The sequence below is a fragment of the Phallusia mammillata genome, chromosome 2 (assembly GCF_965637545.1).
Source record: "Phallusia mammillata chromosome 2, kaPhaMamm4.hap1.1, whole genome shotgun sequence".
NCBI classification, from domain to species: domain Eukaryota; kingdom Metazoa; phylum Chordata; class Ascidiacea; order Phlebobranchia; family Ascidiidae; genus Phallusia; species Phallusia mammillata.
In genome coordinates, this window is record NC_137253.1 from 13,903,675 (window position 1) to 13,922,459 (window position 18,785).

At 34.1% G+C, this 18,785-nt stretch overlaps 1 protein-coding gene across 5 annotated transcripts; it reads left to right on the forward strand.

Annotated features, from left to right (window-relative positions):
• Nucleotides 1–1,394: 1,394 nt before the first annotated feature.
• LOC145214507 (phospholipid-transporting ATPase ID-like) lies at nucleotides 1,395–18,747 on the forward strand. Of its 5 annotated transcripts, none has more exons than XM_080083050.1 (33): nucleotides 1,395–1,602; nucleotides 1,684–1,742; nucleotides 1,810–1,923; nucleotides 2,156–2,254; nucleotides 2,369–2,430; nucleotides 2,563–2,635; nucleotides 3,118–3,188; nucleotides 3,304–3,386; nucleotides 3,861–4,049; nucleotides 4,245–4,303; nucleotides 4,379–4,453; nucleotides 4,861–4,982; nucleotides 5,539–5,647; nucleotides 6,127–6,270; nucleotides 6,787–6,949; nucleotides 7,687–7,803; nucleotides 7,866–7,952; nucleotides 8,031–8,134; nucleotides 8,209–8,278; nucleotides 9,161–9,291; nucleotides 9,507–9,671; nucleotides 10,715–10,795; nucleotides 11,277–11,309; nucleotides 11,428–11,529; nucleotides 11,898–12,081; nucleotides 12,154–12,235; nucleotides 12,622–12,763; nucleotides 13,007–13,090; nucleotides 14,794–14,885; nucleotides 15,249–15,402; nucleotides 15,651–15,789; nucleotides 16,009–16,139; nucleotides 16,520–18,747. In XM_080083050.1, the coding sequence occupies exons 1-33, from the start codon at nucleotides 1,566–1,568 to the stop codon at nucleotides 16,835–16,837; spliced, it is 3,675 nt and encodes a 1,224-aa protein (XP_079939176.1). In that variant the 5' UTR covers nucleotides 1,395–1,565; the 3' UTR covers nucleotides 16,838–18,747. The 5 variants fall into 5 exon arrangements, with proteins under 5 accessions (XP_079939176.1, XP_079939174.1, XP_079939178.1 ...); XM_080083048.1 differs by lacking the exon at nucleotides 13,007–13,090 and adding an exon at nucleotides 13,632–13,715; XM_080083052.1 differs by lacking the exon at nucleotides 13,007–13,090.
• Nucleotides 18,748–18,785: the final 38 nt, after the last annotated feature.

Below are 18,785 nucleotides of genomic sequence, written 5' to 3' on the forward strand. Positions count from 1 at the left end.
TTCTAACTCGCAAAAATCATTTGAATGTCATCTATTAGCGTTCTACATCGATTGTGTGTTGTGTCCAATACTGAAAAACAAGAAATGTTTTTTATTTGTTTATTTCCCGTCTTTTCCGTATTTTGACACAATCAATGTAGAACACTATTAGAACACTTTCGAATGGTCAAAAAAACAAATAAAGAAACATTTCCCATTTTTCTGCTTTTCATATTTCAAAATCTTATGAAACAAGAAATTTTACTCTTTTTCTGTTTTTCTGGAATTATTTTTTCCCTCTTTTAGAAAACACAAATTTCCCTTGTTTCTGCTTTTCCTTTCTTTTCTGCTTTTAGTGTTGATTTCCTGCTTTTCCCACTTTTCTGTTTTTCTGCTTTTAGTGTTATCCTGAAGTGACAGCCAACAGAACCTGGATGTTGCCTTTGTGGGGCGTAAGTGTTTTTTTACTGCCCATGGAGATGGTGAATTGAATGTGATGTGTACACAAAGTAGTGTTTGTATCATTGTATATTGTGTATTTGGCTAAACATTTAAACCGTCGTGGGCAACGGCAACTCATTCACATGTGGGCCTGATTATGTTTTTAATTCCTGAATACTTTAGTGGTGAATTTGTGCTAAACACCGCATGTTGTACTGTATAGTACTACATTTATCTAATTTGGTTTGCATTTGGGGTCGTAATTAAAAAAACACCGTAATCTTTTGATCGGGTGACACTAAAACGCTGATTTGCTGGAGATGGTGGGACGTCATGAAAACCGCTGAATATCGGCTTAAATTGCTGATGGTTTGTGCTATAAGGTTAGGGTGAGGTTTTATAATACAAAATCATTAAAAAAAATTCCACTGGATACTTTCCGCTACTGAGGGAAACATTCAGTGGCCAAGGAAAAAGTTCTGCGGCCAAGGAAGGCTTCCCACGCAAGCATTTTTGCTGAATGTCAGGAAGGTTTTTTAATGTGCCACATGTTTGAAAAGGTTGAAAACCACCGCTCTAAATCATGCCTGACTGTATCACAGGACCTTATTTCACCAATGACTGTCTAGTGTCTCCATCTTCATGTTTATAAATTACGGAAATGCAGTATGGTTTAATCTTATGTGTTTGGATTTTTATTACATTGTACATTTAGGCATTGTTAGTATTGCTTGGTCAAGTGGATTTAACAATCGGTTGATTTATTTATGCTTTTTAGTAACCCATGCTGGACCTAAAAAAAAAACAATCAAACTTTATCTTTAGGAGTCCCTAGCCTTACGAACTTTCCATATGGATACACTATACCAAAGTGCATTTTTTTCAAAAACTGTAGTAGACAACTGTAAGTAGAAGAATATGTCCAAATGTCTGTGCAATCCTGTGTTAGCACCATGGTCTGTTGTCTGCAAGAATTCTATATATACATAGTTTATTGTTAACAGGGTTGACAAGAATTAGGAAACGTTTAATTGCCATTATCTGGTCAGTATGGAGAGATTTAGTTTCATTTTTTTCTGATACAAGTCGGAAAACAACTAAATCTTGAAGGTTGTGCTGTCATACCTGTAATAACTTGAATAAAAATGGAAACATTACTCTGCATTAACAGAAGAGAAAGAGGTATATATATATATATATATATATATATGTTAAAAGAAATATATTGTTAATATAATTGACATTGGATGAACTTGTTTTTAGAGGAACAGCGAGACCTAGTTGCCAATGATCAAGAATACAATGCCAAGTTTAACTATGTGGTAGGCATTCTTGGTGGTTTTCATGGGCTGCCATATAGCTGATTTTTACCACATACATATGTTGCAGAACAACGAAATCAAAACATCCAGGTACACATGGTACAACTTCATCATCTTAAACTTGTGGGAACAGTTGCATCGAGTAGTGAATGTCTACTTTATTGTCCTTTTGATTCTACAGGTATGTAGTCCTGAAATGTAGGTAACATTTATGGAATAGTAGTCCTTAATTTGGAAATTACTGTGACACTCTTCCTATTACAACCTGTAACTATAACTCAATATATAAGCTATTGCTGCCAGGCATAATATCAAGTTTGTAGAGGTCTTCTGGCAAATGTAATTTCTACATTTGTAAATTACATTTGCCAGAAGAGCTCCACAAACCTGTAACATAAAAATTTATATTTCAGTACATTCCACAAATTTCATCTCTTAATCCAACAACAACTTTGATTCCTATTGTGCTTGTCTTGGCAATTACAGCAGTAAAAGATGCTGTTGATGACATTGTAAGTCGACAAACTAAGTTGTGAATTTTTTGCCTAAAATGTGTTGCCAATTTTTACAAACAGGAATCTAATACCGTGCTGTTTAAAATTTAGCACTATTGTTTTTATTTTTAGAATCGACACAAAAGTGATCATTCTGTTAACACCAGAAAATCAAGAATGCTTAAAAATGGAGAGTAAGTTTGTTGTTGTTTAGTATTTTTTAACAATTTGAATAATATTTTGTGTATCTTGCTGTACACCCATTCTTCACTCACTTTTAAACATAATTTGTAAATTTCCTCTTATGCTTTACGAAATATTTTTAGGTTAACAAAAGAGCAATGGAAAAACATTAATGTTGGAAATGTAATTAAACTACGCAACAACGACCATGTAACAGTGAGTGTCTGTTATCATAATTTCTTGTTTTGGTTACTGTCAATTGTTTGTGTTTAATACATCACTGGATAATGTGCCCAAGCACAGTTTCTAATGTCTGCATGACTGTATGGTTTAAAACCAAAAGCATTTTTATTTAAATCATTTGATATTTAACATAAAACTGTGCATAACTCAGCTGTTTAGAAAGAATTTAAGTTTTTTTCCAAATATTTGCTTGAAAGTAAACTGGTAAAAAACTTGTTCTCTGTCTATTTGTGGTGTACATGTCTGTGTTATCTCATGAAATGTAACCCCGCATGGTCTGTGACATGAAACATCATTGGCAGACTCCAAATTATAAAATCGCACAAAGAGAAACACAAATGGTCTTATTCACTGATGTTAGTATGAATGACCAGTCAGTGAATAGTGCCAATTGTTTTTTGTTTATTCACTTCTTTTATTCACAAGTCCATTTAAAACGATTATTTTTTTTACAGGCTGATCTTCTACTGCTTTCCACAAGTGAAGAACATCACCTTGCTTATGTTGAAACAGCAGAACTTGATGGGTAAAATCATTTATATATATATTGAATAAACAGAGATGGAACCTGAAATTGTGTAGCAATTCAGGCTTAAATTTAAGTGCTCTTGCATTGTTAATGTGTTCTTTATATTTTTTAGTGAAACAAACTTAAAAGTTCGACAAGCGTTGCCTGAAACAGGGGAAATGGGCGAAGATGTGAACCAGCTGTGTCAATTTAATGGTAAGTTATGGCAACTGTTTCTATGTCATATGAGTTGGTCAATTTAAACAAATAAAGACTGAAATAATTCATTCTGAAGGAAGAATGATCGCATGTAAATTGAGTTATGTATTTGTGCACTAAAGACTTCATATTGTGATATGTCGTACATGCTACAAGCATACGGCAAGTTATATTTTGCCCAAGTTATGCTTACAATGTTCATGCACAAAATCTCCAAGAAACTATTAGCAAACCAAGTTTCATGCTAACCATCAATTCTAAATTAGCTCGGGGCATTTCAAAGAAAATGCATGTGTCAATAGAAGAAGTGGCTTGAGGGTATTTTGTATATGATCTTGTTTATATTTGAGTATTATGCAGATTTAATGAAGGACCCTTCAAAGCTTTTCTTATTAATCATTCATTATCAATTATTATTTTAAAACATTTAGTCAACTTTGCATCAATAACTTGTACAAACATTCTTAATAGGTGCTGTGAAATGTGAGCCACCCAACAATCAACTACACAAGTTTACTGGCAATTTGTATTGGAACAACCAAACTTATTCCATTGACAACCAAAGCATTTTGTTGCGTGGCTGTATTCTCCGCAACACACAGTGGTGCTATGGTCTGGTTATTTTCGCTGGTGCAGACACAAAACTAATGCAAAATACTGGTAAGTCTTTGTTATTGTAGACATAAATTTACAGGGCACTTAAATCATTGGCAATTTTCTTTTAGAATGTCATTTGGTTACATGGCCCTATTTGAGCTACTCTTTAAATTTGTTCACTGTATTATTGTAAAGTGAGCAGTTTTTTTCCCATGCAATGAACAAAATCTTGCAGTGTAACTTTGATAATGTTTTTAGGCAAAACAATGTTGAAACGAACAAGCATCGAGCGTTTGATGAACAGGCTTGTTTGGTTTGTAAGTATTTTAATCATGCAAACCTCAATTTGTTAGTGTTTGCATTTGGCAGACACATTTCTCTTATTTTTACAGATTTTCATGTTCTTGTTACTTATGGCAACTGTAGCCGCAATCGGAAATAGTGTGTGGGAAACTTGGACTGGCGTGGTAAGTAGTGGCTATTCTTAGATCAAGTTTCAAGTTGAATGTGGTATTTGCGAATAACGTGCCAGGGGCATTACTGTATTTGTCTATGATGTCACACTCAAATCATGTGATGTAAGAAAATTCTCCCAAATTTTGTTAAAACTTCTTTTCTCCCAAGTCCTGTTTGTTTATACATAATAAAAACTGATATTGTATGAACACATGCGTTTTCAGTGATTGTATGTACAATACACTGTTTCTTTAACTAATAGAAAAAAATAAAGGTGAATTTGCTAGTATTAGTACTTGTGTTTGTTACACCAAATTGCCATTTAAGATGTGGCTAAATATATCCTTAATAATATTGTACCGATGGTGTTTATTTTATTAATAATCGTTGTCTATTACTTAAATAAATAATTTTACAGAACTTTCAATTGTTTATGCCATGGGAGAGTTATTCACCCAATCCACAGATGTCAGGATTTCTTATGTTTTGGTCATACATTATTATTTTGAACACAGTTGTGCCCATCTCCCTTTATGTCAGGTGAGTTGATGAAAAGCACTCTTTAGTCCATTGAAACTCCGTCAAGCAACTTTACAATATTTGCACAGCCTATGTGAAGCGTGTGAAACTCCTTGAGTACAAAAAGTTTTTTGTTGTGTAGATGCTTAACCAAGCACCCATGTCCACCCTGCATAAATTATCTTATTCTCAGTTGCCTAGCAACCTGTCGCCACTGGTTATTTGGCTCTGCTTACAAGTGCTTTGGACATAAATAATTAATGCTTGGTTGTAACATATTCTGCCCACCTAATAAAAAAGATTGCTGTGACCATCTGATAAAAATATGAAACTGAATCACCTGTTTGTAAAGAAAAGCATTTTTTACTGTACAAGGGTCCAAAGATATAAAAACAAAATGTAATTCACTTAAGCATGTGTACATATTAATGTGTCAATAAGCTTTGTCAAAGTGGTGCGAGATCTTAAATGTTTAATTTTGCCTTGATTTGCATGTTAATAATGTGTGTATTGTGTATTATTTGTCTTTTGCTAAAAAATCCCTTGTATTAAACTTGTTACTTAACTTTTTACACAGTATTGAGTTCATTCGCCTTGGCCAAAGTTTTTTCATTAACTGGGATCGTCTCATGTTTTATGACAAAAAGAATTTACCAGCAGTGGCACGAACAACCACCCTCAATGAGGTAGGAGTATGTGATATATGTGGAAATTGCTATGTCATGGCCATTGTGGTTGTGGTTTCAAAAATGTTTGGAGAACCAGCTTTGGCCATGCATAGTTTTCTTGGTTATTTTGTTACCAATGAGATTTACATTGTTGTCACTTATTTGTGTGTGCTTTGAAATAAGCAAAAATATTGACAGATATTTGTCAAAATTTGTTCCATTAAAAAAATGAAAATGTGTTAGACCAAAGTGACTTGATACTGTACACACTCTTTTCCTCTGGTATCAATCTTTTGCAAATATTATCAAAGTTCAATCCTAGAACTGTTGCCTTATGCACAGTTTCATATTTCACACACATAAAAAGAAGTTTACCAATTTTTTGAACAAATACAAAAAAAGCTTTTCTGTTCAATGAATTTCCTGTTGTTAAAGTCAAGCACAATACCACAGCTAACATTAAAATAATGACACTCTTAAACATATTTTTTTCACAGGAACTTGGTCAGATTGAGTACGTATTTTCTGACAAAACTGGCACGCTCACCCAAAACATCATGGAGTTCAACAAATGCACAATAGCAGGAAAGCGTTACGGTGACGCTCGTGCTAAGGACGGGACAATGGTATACCCACATGAGGTGCATGGTTCAGTTTGTATTCTTTCTTAAAAATGATCATGTGCATACATGTAACCAAAAGTGTTATGTGACAAAGTTTTCTCACTTTTCACGTATTTCTTTCCATTTCGAAGATTTGATTGCAACAAAAAAATCATCATCATGTCATTTTATTTTGTTGACATTATTGAATGATTTGCTTTTCTAACACAAAATCATTTAAAAGTGGTGATTGTAACATTTTTTTGAATATTTTGTAGTTTGTTTAAAAAAAAGATAGACAGATTTTAAGTTCTGACATTTGTTTTTATCATTTGGATTGTTTAATTAACCTTTCAGATGAAATATGATCAGATCCAATTTTTTTAAGTTTTAAAGACTTTTTGTTGCCAATCCGATTTTTAATGTTTTGTAGGGTAACTATCTCATAAAATCTGGACAAAATGCAAAAAAATCATTTCTACCTACCAACATTGGACATCTTTTGATCTTTTTTATTTTTAGAAAGTCAATATTAACTCTTATGTTTTTTACCAGTACAACATTGTGGACCTTTCCTTCAATGAATATGCTGAGAAAAATTTCCATTTTTATGACCACAAGTTAATAGAAGTGATAACATCTGGTGATGAGGATTGTGCTCTTTTCTTTCGACTGATTGCTATTTGCCATACAGTGATGCCTGATGAATCAGAAGATGGTATGTAAACTGAGCAAAGAAACTGTCTGCTGCATTACAAACAAAACTTCCTGGCAAAATCGATTTCTTCGTAATTATTAAAGCCCAGTTTGCAGAAATTAATTGGGTCTGTGTCCATGATTTTTACTTATCCCGGTTGTTTGCCTATTATATTATTTTTGAACTTGTGTTGCATGTCCTTTAGTCAAGCAAACAGATATATATTGTTCTAGAGCAGGGGTGTGCAACATTTTTCATCGGTGTGCCATATAACCGATTTCGAACATCAAGCGAGGGCCACACAATATTTTTTCATGTACACAATAAATTTGAAATTCCTCCAAAGCATCAATACATTTATTTTCTAAAACATTAAGTGTTTCACCTCAACACTGGCTTTCACAACAAAATAATTGTTTACTAGACAAAGGGAATTGGAAAGTCACATTCCGAAGTACTTGCAAACTGCTGTATGGCCCACCGGTTAGAAAACGCTGGTTTAGCTTATACTTGTTATGTATAGTATAGCAGCTTAGGAGAGTTACCAAAAACTAGTGGAAAATTTAAGTTCCCTGATGATTTGCAATTTTTTCTCCGAATCAGTGTATTGGTGAGGGTACTAAATAGCTTGGCGGGCCGGATTGTGACCAGCGGGTCGCCTTTTGCAAACCCCTGTTCTAGAGCAATACTAGTTGAAAATAAAAAATACCGTTGTAAATTGAAATAGAGTAATCAGCATTTCTTCTGCTGCTCTGTAGGACGACTGGTATATCAAGCACAATCACCAGACGAGGGCGCTCTTGTGTCAGCTGCAAGGAATTTTGGATTTGTTTTTAAATCTCGAACATATGACACAGTTACTATTCTTGAACAAGGTGAGAAGCGTTGTCCAACTGCCAAAAGTGTAAAAAGCAGACCTTAAACTGTTTCTTTGTAGGCAAAGCTGTGGAGTATAAAGTCTTGGCTATTCTTGATTTTGACAATGTCCGAAAGCGAATGTCAGTTATAGTGCAAGACCGACAAGGTAGTGTCATCTACACAAAATTTTATGTTAAATACATTAAAAATGCTAAAATCTGATAATGGCATTTTTGATTTTAAGGAAAAATCATGTTGATGTGCAAAGGTGCAGACACAGTTATTTATGAAAGGTTAAAAGAGGACACTGATGAACAATTTAAAGCACAAACAACAGAACACCTTGATGTAAGTTATTTGAATTTCTTGTTGTTGCTTTTCTGCTTTGTTGAGTCAATTTTGCTATAAAAGATATGTTTTAGGAATTTGCTGGTACAGGACTAAGAACACTATGTTTGGCTGTAAAGGCTTTGGATCAAAATACATTTAATGGTATGTCGACTTATGTATTATGTTTCTGCTAAAAATGTGGCCAGCATTAGGGATGGGCCGAGCCGAGCCAGAACCCGAGTACTCAGTACTGAGCATCACTGTTTTTGATGCTCGGTGCTCGGCCGAGCAGTTGCACAAACTGACCCGAGTATTAAATTTGCATATTCATGCCCTACTAACATACAAAACGTGTGTCCAAATAGGTATCCATGAACAAAAATGACTGTTTTATTTGTAATGTGTTAGATGATGAAAACAAAACGCGGACTTCTGGGGCCTGTATAGCTTCATACACCGCTGGTGTCATAAGCTACCTTGTAATGCTAAAACTAGGGCAGGAGTAGGGAATGTTTGTGATGTCATAATGCACCCAAGCCTGCTCGGCCAAACACCATGCATTAACAGGAGATGCTCAGTGCTGGACCAAACAGAACATTTGCAGTTTTGGCCCATTCCTAGCCAACATATTATTATGTTACTAACAAACATGGAGTGGACTTTGTACAGCCACACTTTTTCAGTTTTTGTGGTTGATACTGGACTAAAATCTTGTGACTTCTATGTAAAAGTGAGCAAAAGTTTAAAAAAGTCTCCCTTAGTTAATGGACTTGTTTCTTCCAGTAAAAGTTTAAGCCCAAAACCAGCTAAATTATTAAGGGGAAATTTAAAATTCTCTTTCTGAATGGTGTGCTGAACTAAAATATGTTAAAGCAAGTTAACTAACTTTTGACACATTAAAACATCGTTTGCAATATGTAAGCTGAATAATTTATTAGTTTAAAGAATACATTAGTTTATGAATTTGAAGTTGTCAATTCTTACCTATGTTGGATTTTGCAAAGTCACTGTTATAAAAGCAACTGAGATATTTGTTCTTCTAAGTTTGGAAACATGCACATGACCAAGCAAGTACAGCTCTAGAGGATCGTGAAGACAAATTAAATGCTGTGTACGAAGAAATTGAAAGGGATCTGACACTGATTGGAGCTACAGCAATAGAAGACAAACTGCAGGTTTGTTACACATGTGTTTAATTTACGCTTCAAGGCTGTATTAAATATTTTAAGGAAGTTGCAAGGGCATAAAAAGCATAAAAATACAAAAATATGTAAAAACAAAAAATAAAAGCTGTTGATAAAATGGAAAGAAATGGAATCTGTGTATATTTTTTTACTGGCATAGATAGCATTAGTAGTATACACTAAAATGATCATACTTTTTTGTCCAGGATGGTGTCCCAGAAACGATAGCAAACCTTGCTAAGGCGAACATTAAAATTTGGGTTCTTACTGGAGACAAACAAGAGACTGCAATTAATATAGGGTATTCGTGCAATATGTTGACAGAAAGCATGAAGAATGTGTTCATCATAACAGGATATGAACCAGAGGAGGTAAGTACAAAATCCTGTTTGTGAACCGCATTTGAAAAAAATACCTTCCCTTACTTTTCCTTTTTAAATTTATAATGTAATTTGGCTTGTTTTCTTTAAACTTAATCAAGTAGTAACTTGAAACAGGATAGGATTAGGGACTGTATAATACAGTGCTCTTCAACCTTTTTAGTGACACGGAACCCCCCATAGAATCATTTTGAATGAATGTAACTCAAGTAGGCTACATCAAAACAACATACATTTTTACGTAACACACCCCACATAACAAATGTTGACTTCAATTAAATTAAACGATTTACTTGTCATGTTATTTAGATTGGTCGTTTGTACATTTATCTCACAATTCAGACAGAGATTATCAAGACTTTGATTATTACTTCACAATTGATCAATGGTGTAACCAAGGTTAACTAGATTGTACAAGCGAGCTTTGCTGTTCGCAACAATGATATTATGAATCATTCCTATTTGAATTGCTACACATAAGCTCTGCGAACCCCTGTGCGACCCTTAAAGTTCGCGGAACCCCTGAAAGGGTTGTACGGAACCCCAGGGTTCCGCGGAACCCCGGTTGGGAACCACTGGTATAATATATTCTATCTTAACTTGTTTTTGCTAAAAAATGTTTTACTCAAAGCTGCAGTGAATGTCCTTTAATCTCAACTTATGTGATGTTAATGGTTCAAAACAGTTCGTTTATGAAATCAATATCCTAAATGCAACTGAATCTCTTGTATTGTCCAAAAAGTGGCACAAACATAATTTTGCAACAAAAATGAGTTGGTCATGATGAGTTGGTCACTCACAGGCTCATTGGGTTATAAGGCCATTTATTGCTCACTTCTTAAAATACCCACACTTCTCAATGCACATGCACACATCTATGTGAAACCACATTTTGCACATGCAATGTTGTTCTCGTGGTCTTCAGTGTATAGCGCACTAAGATATATGGCCAGTCACATTAAAATTGACGGAAACATTAATCATTAATAGTTTATGTTGAAAGTTTCAATGTGTCTGCATCTTCATTTCCTCAGGTGGAAAAAAGCATTCAAGAAGCGATTGATGAGATTGGTCGGCCATCAGCACCAGATAGCCAGGATGATCTACGTACTCCGGTACATAAAACAAATTTACTAATATTTTATCAAAAAAACAAAAAAATATTAACAATAAAGTGCTGTTAAGAAATTACATGTTCACCACTTTGAAATGTTTACTTTTAATTTCTTGGAATTAGTTCTGCTTTTTTCGATATATATATACACAGAAAATATAATAACAGCTGAATTAAAAATAGTGTTTAATTTGGCTTTTTATGGCAACAGAAAAAAGATTTTCATTATGGTAACTGTTAATGGTATTATAGTAACTAGTTTTTATTTTATTTTTAAAACCACTGATATACAATTTTGTTATTTTTTACATTGTTTCTGGGAGTTGTTCCAATTTTTGTCCTAATGTCATTTGGACAAACTCTTAATACTCTTTCTAATGCTTGGCGTAGCACCAACACTGACCATTATAAAATACCTGGTACTCCGAAAGTGGATGTTCTAGTTAAATCTCTAATGGTTTATTTATTTTCATCGCTGCTAGGGAAAAAATGTAATGCAGTACATCAAAACAAAAGTAAGACTGTGTGGCATTTGCAAACCTTATTTAAAACCTGTGCCGTCTTTGATGTCCATACAGATATTGTTACTGCCTTAGTTGTACATCACTTGAAAATTTTACTCTTTTGTTGCAGGTTGTCAACACATCGCGAGTGGCAAATGGAGTTGCCACCCCACACATTAACAATGCAAATGAACAGGAGTCATATGGACTTGTTATTGGAGGACACAGTTTGGTAAGTTTTTGACAATGAATGCAAAATGTGTATGCCATAAATTATGGTTGGGTATCTTCAGTCTCAGATTGGACAACTAAATTGTTTTCTTTCTTACTCTATCCTAGTGGAAAACTGCTTGAAGTTTTGCAATAATTCCAGTAAACATCAGTTAAACTAGACTTGGTTAATCTGGATCTTAGCCTCGGACAAAACTTGTCCTACAAATGATTTGCAATAAGCTAAGAATGGAACTAATCAACATTGGTTAACTCAGATCTTCACCTAAACTGGATTTTTTTGGTCCAAAATGGGTCTGGATTACCAGAGCTTTAGGCTATTTTCTTAGTTGAAACACACAAAAATGAAAAAAATCTTTAATGTTTTAGGCTCATGCACTTATTAAGGATCTGGAACTAAAATTTCTCGAACTTGCGTCACACTGTTCTGCCGTTATATGCTGTCGTGTCACCCCACTGCAAAAAGCCCAAGTTGTTGATCTAGTGAAGAGAAATAAAAAAGCTGTAACACTTGCTATTGGTGATGGTGCCAATGATGTAAGTATGATAAAAGGTAAGTTTTGCCAAACATGTAATCTTGGTAAAGCAATGTACATTGTAAAAAACTTTTGAAAATTTGTTTTAGCTGCCCATATTGGAGTGGGAATCAGTGGTGAGGAAGGAACACAAGCTGTGCTCTCTTCTGACTTTGCTCTTGGTCAATTCAGGTGCTTGCTTTCTCTATTTTAATAGTGAAAATGATATAGATGATAGTTTGTTGTTAAAGCGCTTGTGTTTCTTAAGAACCAACACATAAAATATGTGTGTTAAATTAGATGTTTGTTTTAATATGAGCAAGTTACCTTGTGCTTGTGCAGGTGGGGATGTATTCTAATTCTATCCTTGCTTTAAATAGAAAACACATTTGGTACAACAAAATTACTAACTCTTACAAATAAAAAAATGATTGAAAACAACAAATTTCGCACAGCTGCAATGGGATGCTTGACAGTGATTATGTCATGTCGACAGTGGGCATCAAGCATTTAGCCTTCATTTTACCCAAGGGGATAAAAATGAAAGCAACCTGTAAAATTTGTAATATGATTTGTAGGTACTTGGAACGGTTACTTTTGGTCCATGGCCGCTGGTCCTACATGAGAATGTGCAAGTTTTTCGGGTACTTTTTCTACAAAAACTTTGCATTTACCTTGGTACAATTTTGGTATGGTATCTACAATGGCTTCACTGCACAGGTAATGATCAATTTTTGCTATTCGTTTATCATGTTTTGTGTCACATGTGAGTAAAACATATTCCATCGCAGACTGCGGCTATTTAGTAAACCACCTTTTTTGATCTATAAAAGCCGGCTTGGGCGTTTTGGAAAATGCCAGTAACACCATATATCATATATACCAACAAGCTGACCATCTGTGTAATATCTTAGTTTGCCCAACAAACTTTAACAGTAACTTATAACTGCTTACATTCCACAGAGCATCCATGAACCCTGGTTCGTGGCAATGTATAATGTTGCTTACACCTCATTTCCCGTGCTCTGTGTCGCATTGTTTTATCAGGTAGAAATGTCACCACACCATTACTGCCCTGTTGGGAAATCCCCAAACTTCACTCCCACTTTAACCACTTAGCACCATTGTAACTTTTGCTGTGTGTTGTGAAGTCCTGTTTTAAGTGTACTGCATTGTGTTTGGGACCTTGGTCTGTAATTCTGTTTACAAAAGTAACGGTTTGTTTCTGCAAAACTGTATAGTGTTGCACACAATAGGAAATAATGTGTAACACAAAAAACAGTTCATTCACAAATTGCAAAAACATCACAATACAACCTGCAAATTTTATACAAATCTGTGTCACCAGATATTAAAAGAACTTTTTACATCACAACTATGGCACCACTGTACCTGAAGCACTTGAACTGTTTTGAGTTTCATTGCGCAAAGTAAAGGCTTAAATTTTAGTAATATATGTTCAATGGAGATTGGCCAGCACCAAATATCGAAATGAAAATGTTTCATTTCAGCTCATCTCAACCTACATTCATTTTTCATATTATATCTAACCAAACATTCATTTATTTTTTGGTGTTTGTATGTGCAGTCGACTTATGACGATTGGTTTGTCACTCTATACAACATCGTGTATACTTCCACACCAATTTTTATTCTAGCTCTACTAGAGCAGGTAACACTGCATGCAACAGGGAAGGCTTGTTGCAATTTATGGTGGTAGAATGCTTTGGTGATTGCCAACCCAACTTGAGGGAATGATTTCTTTTTTCTTTAACCAATTTGATTTGCCTGAATAGGCTTGGCATGCTTATGAAAAAATCTCGGAATGACAATGATTTGAAGTCATTTTGATTAATAAGAGTGTAGTAGGGTAATTACAAAGCTGAAAAAGTGTTTGTTTCTTTTGTGGTGTTTAATTTTTGCAAACTCAAATCTTTGTGTGGTGATTATGGTAACTCATGTTTTCTTGATAATGTGCAACATTACAGAAAATGGTAATGCAATTAAGCCAATGTTTATTTTAAAACTTTTAATCTTCAAGCAAAAGGCAATTTTTCTTAACGACATTTTATCACTTTCACAAGTTCGGGAAATATTTGTTTCCAGGCTAAAATCAGTGTTGACAGTGTTGTAAAAACAAATTAATTTCGCTAAAAAGGATCTTCAGTGTCTGGAGAGCAGAGATTAATTTGTTTTTACAACACTGATTTAAGCCTGGAAATAAATATTTCCCGAACTTGTGATTTATAAAATGAAAGGTGGAAATCGTTGCGAAAACTGCAATAGAACAGGGAAAGATTCCCAGAATAAATTTACCAGGAATTTTATCACTTTAGTAAGAAATGTAAACAGGTGCTAAATGAAAACAGAGGAATTTAATTTCTTTCAACGATTTTTTGTTGATTTGTTTTCAAACCTGTGTCGGTTTTACATTTTTATTTCAGACACACTATGGTAAAATGATTTGTCGATATTTTTTTATAAGGATGTAAAAATTTCACTGTGTGCATGCCTAACACATCCACCTCATCAGTTCCAAATCATTTGCATGTTTAGATTGCAAAATGCTTGCTAACATTTTTTTTAAATAAAGACTTGCATGACTGTTTTTGCTGTCACTGTGTTTTTACGGTATTAAACCACATTATCTGCCTGATTTGTAAAACTCAGTCAAATTTGAAGTATTAAATGGTTCCCAGTTATATATGAAATGAAGCACTTTTTTGCAACTTTGTTGTTTACTTGTAAAGGATTTGAATGATGATTACTCAATACGATATCCAAAACTCTATCTACCTGGACAGAAGAATGAACTCTTTAACATACCTATATTTTTGAAAAGGTGAGATTTTTATCCACTACAATGTATTTTTGCTTATCTGTTTGCACAATTGAAACTTCCTTTGAAGCAAAACATACTTTCTGATGAAGATTTTTTTGGTAAATTAGCGTAAGCACAGTGACAGAAACCTGACATTTTGTATTGTCCTAAAATAATTTAACTGCAAAAAAATCTCTTACATAATGCAATGTTTGCCCAATAAGTTGTGGATTAATGCAAAAATAAGTGTTTCATAAAAAAATTATGGTAAGGAGCACACAAGCTTATTTTGGCCTATCTTATGGTATGACAGTACTGACTGCTGAAATACAACTATATTCTAGAAGTAAACATTGCAATTCAAATATGTTTACTTTTGTTTAGCATTATCTGGGGAATCATCACCAGTATCATCCTATTTTTCATTCCATATGGGGCATTTGCACAGGGAATGGCCCCAACTGGTCTTGATATGACCGATCGGCAAACTGTCTCCACTGTTATTTCAACTTGTTTAATTCTTGTTGTCACTCTACAGGTATTTTAGTTAAACTTTTTAGAAAATGTTGTCAAACTGTCAGTTGTGCTTAACTGAGATATGTAGGTTTGTCTATTTATTACCAACAAAGCTAATTTTTGTGTCAAATTTTTTAGTTACTTTTTTCTGTGTTGACCATGACACCGCAGCCATTTTACACTCTGTATTTCTTGAGGCTTTATAAAAATTTAACTTCACAGCTACTTTTAGCCTGTTTACCTAAACTAAGTTAATGTTTGCCTTTTTAGGTGGCCCTTGTCACATCATTTTGGACTCCAGTAAATCACTTCTTTATTTGGGGTAGTATTGTAATTTTTTTCATCTTCACCTTTGCATTGCACAGTTCTGGGCTTTACAATCTTATTACAACCCAATTTCCATTTGTCGGTAAGCAACCATGTTCTACTGTTTATTTAAGGTTTGCGTGACTGTCTTAATATGCAGTAAACCTTGGTTAATCCGGACCCATTTGGGTCAAAACATTTTTTACAAATCGTTGTACCTTAAGTTTTAAATTAGGTGAAGATCTAGATTAACAGAATCCAGTTTAACTGTATTTATATGTTTCTTTATTTCATGATCATAACTAAACAACTTTGTGTATAGGTGTTGCCACCAATGCTTACAGTTATCCTGCAACTTGGTTTACAGTACTTTTAGTGATTGCAATTTGTATTCTTCCAATGGTGGCATTTAGGTTTGTTCACAATGCCTTATATCCACATTACAATCAACAGGTAAACCCATGCTCCTTTTGGATGTATTATCATGTTTGTTTAATATTTAACTCCTTGTCAATAAACATTTTCAAACATGAGTGTTATAGCTGTAGTCTCATCCTTATTACATCATGGAACTTGCTTGTCACATGAAGAAGGCATCATAATGTTATTGTTGGTTGTGGAAGCCAATTTAAAAGCGTTTTTCTGTACACAACTATTTTACCACATAAATATGTGAATACCAATGCTGGAAAAAAGTTTCCCCACTTTTCTGAAAAATTGTAACTTTTGCAAATGGCTAAAGATCAAGATTTTTATGATAATAAGTAATGTCCAACATGTTGTTTTAAAGTTTTAATTTGTCTGGTTATTTGAACATGCCGCTTTTTGTACAGATTCAAAAAATACAAATGAAGGAGAAGAAACTGTCAAAAATGAAAACTTCAGAAAGTATATCAACACTCGACCTTTTCCGCACAAAGTTGCACCTCAAGCGTCGAACCTCTCGGCCAAAATCTGGTTATGCCTTCTCTCATGAGCGTGGATTTGGAAACCTTATTACATCTGGAAGAATGAGCATGAGAAAAAAGAATGGCACTTCAACTGAGAATTCACCGCAAAAGGTTGTTGAGGAAACTCCAGCACCTGGCCCAAGTAAAAACAGTCGCAACGAAGGCGTTGTTACCGAGTCTTACAAGGAGCTACCAATCTAACTGTAATACAAATTCCACTGCATTTGGTTACCACTAGTATTTAACTAAAAACACTGCACTGGTTTTAGCCATAAACCCACTTTACATGGATTTCTAACATACACAAAACTTCACTGTTGAATGACTTGACAATCACTGAAGTTTTAAGCACTCAGTTGTGCTAGCAAGTTTCTAACAATAACTTGTTTGTTTTACCTCATTTTGTTTGCACTAATATTCATGTTGCCTTACAAGACTGAAACAATCTGGATTTTCCTTATATTGTCACTTGTAAAGTATGTTTGCCTTTGGTACTGTATTCCTGCTGAATATGTAAACTTTTGATGTAAAACGACACATATGTGTTAATGTGCATGAAAATGAATGTTTTTCCGAGTAATTGTCCCTTCACATTACCATTCCTATTTTTTTTTAATCTCTTCACATTATATCAATGCAAACGTACTGACCAATATTTCATCATTTGAATACTTATCAATTTACTGTCAAGTGTAGTTTATTATTATTGTTCTTTTTTAGACATCGTTTTTCAAATAGCAAGCAATGGAAATTTAGTTTTTTTTTTCAATATCAGTTATGGAAAACCGGTGTCCCTTCCAAAGCTTAAACAATATTCAAATTTTAGGACAAATATTTTTGTGCACTCAGGATGATATTTTTTGACCATAGAAGAATATTAATGGTTTTGTCTATTTATACTAACATTAAATAGGTCCAATTTTTGATAACTTTTAAAATTGGACAAAACTCAAATCTTTTTTGCTGTTGGTTGCAATACAATTGTTTAAACAGATAAAATATTTTGGTAAAAGTTATTGGCAATCAGAGCCTTTTTATTTAATTATGAGGTGAATAATTCCACTTGTGTGAAACATTTATGTTTTATATTTTGTTTTGTGCACCCATTTATCAATGGCCTTGTCATAATTAGTTTGATTTCATAGATTTGTGCCATTGCAAATAATGACTTAATTCCTTCAGTATGTAGCCTGTATATGCGCTTATCATTGTTTGTACTATATGTGTAACCCAAATTGTTCAAACATGTTGCTCTTTTTGAACTATAAATTTCACTTTCCTTTGTGAATCCCACCTAACTTTCCACTGGCAGCGGATGGTCAATGATATACTGATGCTGGTTATTGTTAAACTCATGACGCGGCGTCACTCTTCAAGCAAACATCTGTTTGCATTTGTATATTTGCCCTGTTGTGTAACATAGCAGAACCATTAGAGAGGTCCAATCAATGTTTAACTTACCCCCGTCATGTCATCAGTACATAGGTGGGACTGGGTAACGGTGCTTAAATTTTGTGTCAGATCAATTTGTTAGTGTCAGTAAACTCACCTGTAGTTTTGTCATATGTGAAGGTGGTGAGAAGTTTTCATTTAGAATAGGTCAATGATTGGGCTTCATGTAATATCTAACAAAAGTTTAAGTTTGGATAATTTAGTTTGGTCTATGTTGTTCAAATGTAGAAAACATGCATGTATTTCTTTAAAAATTGGTTTACAAAAAGTTAAGTTTTCCCACAACTTTGTGTATTTCGGTATTTTTTGCTCTTTATGCTTTACTACACTCTAATAGTGGGGTCTCATTACTGTACCTTATTGAACCAAATTTACTCTAGCAAGTGGTGCCTCCCATTTTCAAGTTAGCATCTGCCTTTTGTTTACATTGGTTATCAGTCAACCCTTTAGCCCTACTTCCTGTGGCTGTTTTGAAGTGAAATGTGTTCCTGTGATGGTTTCAGGGGCAAATGTTTATGGATGTTTTCTTGCATGTCATGCTTAATGTTATGCACTCGCGCTTTTTCTGCACTACATTTTAAGTTGTCGATTATTGTGTCATGTCCATTTTAATTTTGTATCATGCAAATTATATTTCATTAAAAGCTTCTGAAACTAAACTTTGATTAGGGAATGGTTTGAGGCAAGATGAGGTTAT